This window comes from Cajanus cajan, chromosome 6 (assembly GCF_000230855.2).
Source record: "Cajanus cajan strain Asha chromosome 6, NIPB_CcT2T_4, whole genome shotgun sequence".
Taxonomy (NCBI): domain Eukaryota; kingdom Viridiplantae; phylum Streptophyta; class Magnoliopsida; order Fabales; family Fabaceae; genus Cajanus; species Cajanus cajan.
This window is the reverse complement of record NC_138522.1, coordinates 43,519,627-43,524,420: the sequence shown is the minus strand read 5'-3', so window position 1 is coordinate 43,524,420 and position 4,794 is coordinate 43,519,627. Positions and strand designations below refer to the sequence as shown.

The following is a 4,794-nucleotide window of genomic DNA, read 5'->3' as shown; positions in this document are numbered from 1 at the left end:
AAACAATTCACGAGGTCACGTCATGATATCACAACGCTTGAATTGAAGCTACTGTGAATGTGAATGTGATCCATCTTTGTAAACTTAATACTTGCGTGCACTACTCACTCCTTGCGCACGTATGAATATGAATCAATTCTTTTTCTTCTTATTATCATTAAATATTAATTTAATAATTAATTATTTGATGCACTTGAATCAAGGGCATATATGTCAATGCATGCTCTATATAATTCAACTCCCGTGCTGTCTTGTGGGTTGGAGTTTCCACATCCACTTTCCACTTTGACTGTACCCATTCACGCTTCTTCCTCACCCTTTTCACTTCTCCGATTCATCTTCAGTTTCCGTCTCTTCTATCTCTCTATATTCTAAGTAAGTTTTCGTTTTATGCATAATATCACGTGCTTTTGTTTTCCAGGCCAATTCAATAATTTTTGGGCTAATTTTCCTTTTAAAGCTCCTTGTCCTGGAATTTCAACCTTTTCTTTTTAAAGAAAGAAACTTTAATTCTAAATTGGGAACAAACTTATTAATTGCGTGGATCGACCTGAGTCCCACTTCCCTAAGGTCGAGGATTTGTGAAAAGTTTTAATTTTTTTCTTGTTTTGTTTCGATTTTGTTGATGGGAAATTGGTGGGTGGTTTCTGATGTGGAAATTATGTTTCAGGTTGGAGAGTAGGTTTGGGTGAAGGAGAAAGGGTTCCTTTTTTATTTTATTTTATTTTATTTATTTTTGTGGGTAAGGACACAACAGCATGCGGTGGTGGCTTAGTCTTTCTGTTGATGTATTTCGCAAAGGGATTTCGTTGAATCTGTATTGCAAAGTGATTCTGTAATTTGTTTGTTGTGATCTAAACCCTACTCATCTTCTCTTTTAGCCGTTTCCATGGGATCCAATTTCTTTGTTGTTCTTCCTTGCTACGTCCGTCAGATCAGCTGAACGGTAGCATAGCAAACTCTTCCAAACACAAATTCATCTAAAAAACCGTTAATTAGCCTTTTCCTTTTTCTGAAGAGTGTTTAGTTATAGGAGTTTGTCGTTTAGTTATTTGGGCATAGTTTAATTGTTAAGTCAAAAACTGTTGCACTGGCGTGGAGGTGAAAATATTAGTTGTCCTCAGAAAAAAAAAAGGTGTGGTTCTTGCATTTTGAATTGGAGAGGGTTGGGAAGTAGTTATGGTGTGCCAAGCAGCGAGTCAAACGAGATTTCGGGCATTGAAACATGAAAATGGAATTGCCGGGAGCTCCACCATTATAGTTAGAGTTATAGCATGCTTTCAACCTCTCAGAGAATGCCAGGTATGTGATCCACCTTTGAATAATTGTCTAACATTTTTTTTTTAATATTGTGCACATGTCGTGATCTGCAAAGTAACATATCAATACGTGTTAATTTTTTGTGTTGGCTATTTTTCAGGCTGAATATTTCCGTCATTTGCTCAAACCTGTCACGTAATTGTTTTGCCTTGCTCCGTTTGGGTGGGTTAAGCCGGTGCTTTTAGTTGTTTTCCTTGTTCGTGAAAGAAGCCTTTTGTTACAAATAGCTCTTGAGTTGTAATCATTTTTCTTCAGGTATAGTTTACATCATTGTTATTATTATTCATTCATTTTGGAATAAATGCCTTTTGATGTTGTTCAATTATTGATTTTGTGGTACATGGTTCTGTAAATTTTAGGTGATTGTTCTGATTGAATGGGAAAAGATTGTGGAACCTGGGTGCCGCATCTACAATTTGGATGGCAATCACCAAATCTGAAACCCCTTGATGTGGGGAAGCAAGATGGTAGTTCTGCAGCTATGAACCCTGGCTATAATATGATCTCTAGCAATGAGACAATGCCAGCTTTTGCGTCCTCTTCACTGCCACATTTGCAGTTAGGACATTCTGATGAACCTGGTGGTTGGTTTTATTGTTTGCCACGCTTTCGACAGGGATTTACTCCTGCTCCAAACTTCACAGCTGAGGGTAAACCCCTTGCTGATCATGTGAAAGGTTTTGGTGACAGAATTGCTCCCCATGGTGAACCTAGCACCCCTCAGAAACAATTTCTTGTTATTGACCAAACGGGTGGTCAAACGACTATTGTTTATAGTTCTAGGTTTGGGAGTCCCAGTGAATGCCGTGCTTCTTGGCATTCAAAATTGCATGGTGCTAACTATTTAAGGGGGAATGAACCTTTAAGAAGAGATTTGAATCTGAATTTGAATCATTTGACTCGGCCAACATTGGCCAATACAGTCGATGAGAATCCGGGAACCAGCATTGAAAGTGAGATGCATGAAGACACAGAAGAAATTAATGCATTGCTTTACTCGGACAGTGATGACTATTCTACCCAGGATGGTGATGATGATGATGAAGTTACTAGCACGGGGCATTCTCCAAGTACAATGACCACTCATGATAACCATCAAACCTTTAGGGCAAGTGTAGAAGAAGTTGCGAGCTCTTCCAGTAAAACCAAGAAGAGGAAGCTATTGGATGGTTATTATGATGACATCCAACTCATCGATACAGCCAGTTCTCAGAATCTGAACAAATCTTTTGCCACAGGAGATGATGCAGAATCAAGATGTTCTAGTAACAACAATGAGGGATCCTTGTCCGGCAGTAAGAGGATGAAAAAGGAGAAGATACGAGATGTTCTGAGCATTCTCCAGAGCATAATTCCTGGCCGGAAGGATAAGGACCCAGTCATGCTTCTCGACGATGCCATACATTGCTTGAAATCCTTAAAACACAAGGCTCAAGCGCTCGGACTTGATGCCTTGTAAGTTGGAGAATTCTTACCTGACATGTCATTGTTAGTCACGTAAGTAGTATTTATAATGTAAGTTCTGGTCTGTTGCTTTGCTGGTTGTTCATCATACTTCATGGAGTCTGCAGAATAAACAAGGTAATGGTTGTTAAGGAGCTTGTGCTCAGCAACGTACGTGTTACTTGTGAAAAACCGAGTATAGTCTTCTGAAGCTCTTTCTTAGTTGGAGCTCGGAGATCAGCTGTTATAGTCAGTGAATTGAATCTATGTTAAGCATTGTAATGAAATCTATGTTAAGAATTGTGTAACGAAAGATGGAAGTGTTCATTGTATCAAGCGCAATAAAGGAACTATGAATCTTTAGTCCGTGTCTTAGACCAAGAGAAAGTAGCACTCACACCGGAGCATAAGTGAACCATTTTGAATGAGAAGGCTGGTTGGTTATTCCACATAAGGATCCAAAAACTAAGTGCACGCTGATATGGGACCAAACTTGTTTCCTGTTTTTCGTATCCTTGTCATGTTTAAATCCTTTGTGGGTTAGGATCAGATGAAGATAATTTTCACTATCTGTGAGAGTTCGAGGTAACTTTGTAGCTTGCATGTGGGAAACAGATATTTGTATTCGAGTTGTTCCCTACTTACTACATTTATGGGTTTGTGTTGTGTGTCGTAATTGGTGTATGGACTACTTAAAGAGGATGGTATGATGTCTCTATGGTTGGATGCTATTTAATATGGATGGTGTTACTGTTGTCTTTTTGCTTGTGTATTTACATCGCATGCACGCATTTATGATATGTGAAAGTGATGTCTTTTTAAATATTTGGTCTTGCCAAGCAAATAAGAAATTTGTAACATGTTTTCATTACAAATTATGGTGAAAATGCATTCAAAAGTGAAAATTAAGGAGAAATTGTGTATTTTACATCCTTGTTAGGAAGAACAATAAAATATTACTACTGCTATTGTAATTATTATTCTCATTTGGATGATTCGTATGTTGATGAGAAGTTATGTCCGGGTGATAAAGGGGTAGGGGACCACAGCGTTGAATTATTAGGGAGAAGGGTGCATTTATGTGTGCGTGAGAGAGAGAGAGTGAGGCACGGGCACGGTTGTGGTGAATAGTCATGAGTCATGGCTAGATATCAAACAAAGAAAAGAATCTTGTACAGTGTTTTATTCAACTTCATTTTATTGATCTTCTATACCGCATTGGAAGCCTACCATTGCTTGGAGCAACATGAAGTACGTGTTTTCCTTTCTTTTCTCTTTTTCGGTGGATGACAGAGGTTCCATTCTCTGTTTCTTTTTTCAATACATTTTTTTTTTGGGATGCCCGTATCTTTGGTCAACAACTAATTTATAAGCTCACACATGTGTACTAGAAATTCGAATTTGTTAGTCTTATTGTTATTATTGTTATAATTATTTGCAGGATGTATCTACACAATTATAATAATGGGATTGACATTTACTTGAGTTTAAAATATTGATGATCCAAACACACTAATTTAATTTACTCGAGTAGTACTTGATTATGGAGTAGTTTAATTTTCTCTTAACCAGTGGTGTGGTGCGTGTAGTTGAAGAAAAATGAGGACTGTGGTATCATGTAACAAGAATATTCTGAAAAGGTTCAAGAGTGGGGCTTCATGGATGGGTAGGCATATATTCCTCAAATGGACAGTGATACGAAATGGGAGGTATGAAAAACGCATGCCTTTCCCTTGGAGGACAGAACAACAAGTTACTTTTGCTAAAGATATGGTTGGTCTGAATACTTTGAACCATCACATTTCAGAGAAGGCGTGCTTCACATTATATGTAACGTCTCCATTAGATAGTTTAGTGGTAAAGGAATCGAATAAAACACTAAAAAGTTAACGAAAGGGAGTGCATAAGGAGACAATAGTCAAGTGGTCATCACTTGTCACACATTATATTCTGCTATTCTATATCTCTCTTTATTGGCATTTATTTTTTACGAAATTCAATTGACTTTGACACCGGTTGAAATGGTTTGAA

General features: G+C 37.8%; 1 protein-coding gene across 2 annotated transcripts; it reads left to right on the top strand.

The window, feature by feature from the left end:
• The first annotated feature begins 227 nt into the window (after window positions 1–227).
• Window positions 228–3,523, top strand: LOC109796620 (transcription factor bHLH143). 2 transcript variants are annotated; one of them, XM_020356327.3, is made up of 4 exons: window positions 228–375; window positions 671–1,302; window positions 1,421–1,575; window positions 1,680–3,523. In XM_020356327.3, the coding sequence occupies exon 4, from the start codon at window positions 1,697–1,699 to the stop codon at window positions 2,777–2,779; it is 1,083 nt and encodes a 360-aa protein (XP_020211916.1). In that variant the 5' UTR covers window positions 228–375; window positions 671–1,302; window positions 1,421–1,575; window positions 1,680–1,696; the 3' UTR covers window positions 2,780–3,523. The 2 variants fall into 2 exon arrangements, with proteins under 2 accessions (XP_020211916.1, XP_020211917.1); XM_020356328.3 differs by having other exon boundaries at window positions 247–1,302.
• The last annotated feature ends 1,271 nt before the right edge of the window (window positions 3,524–4,794 follow it).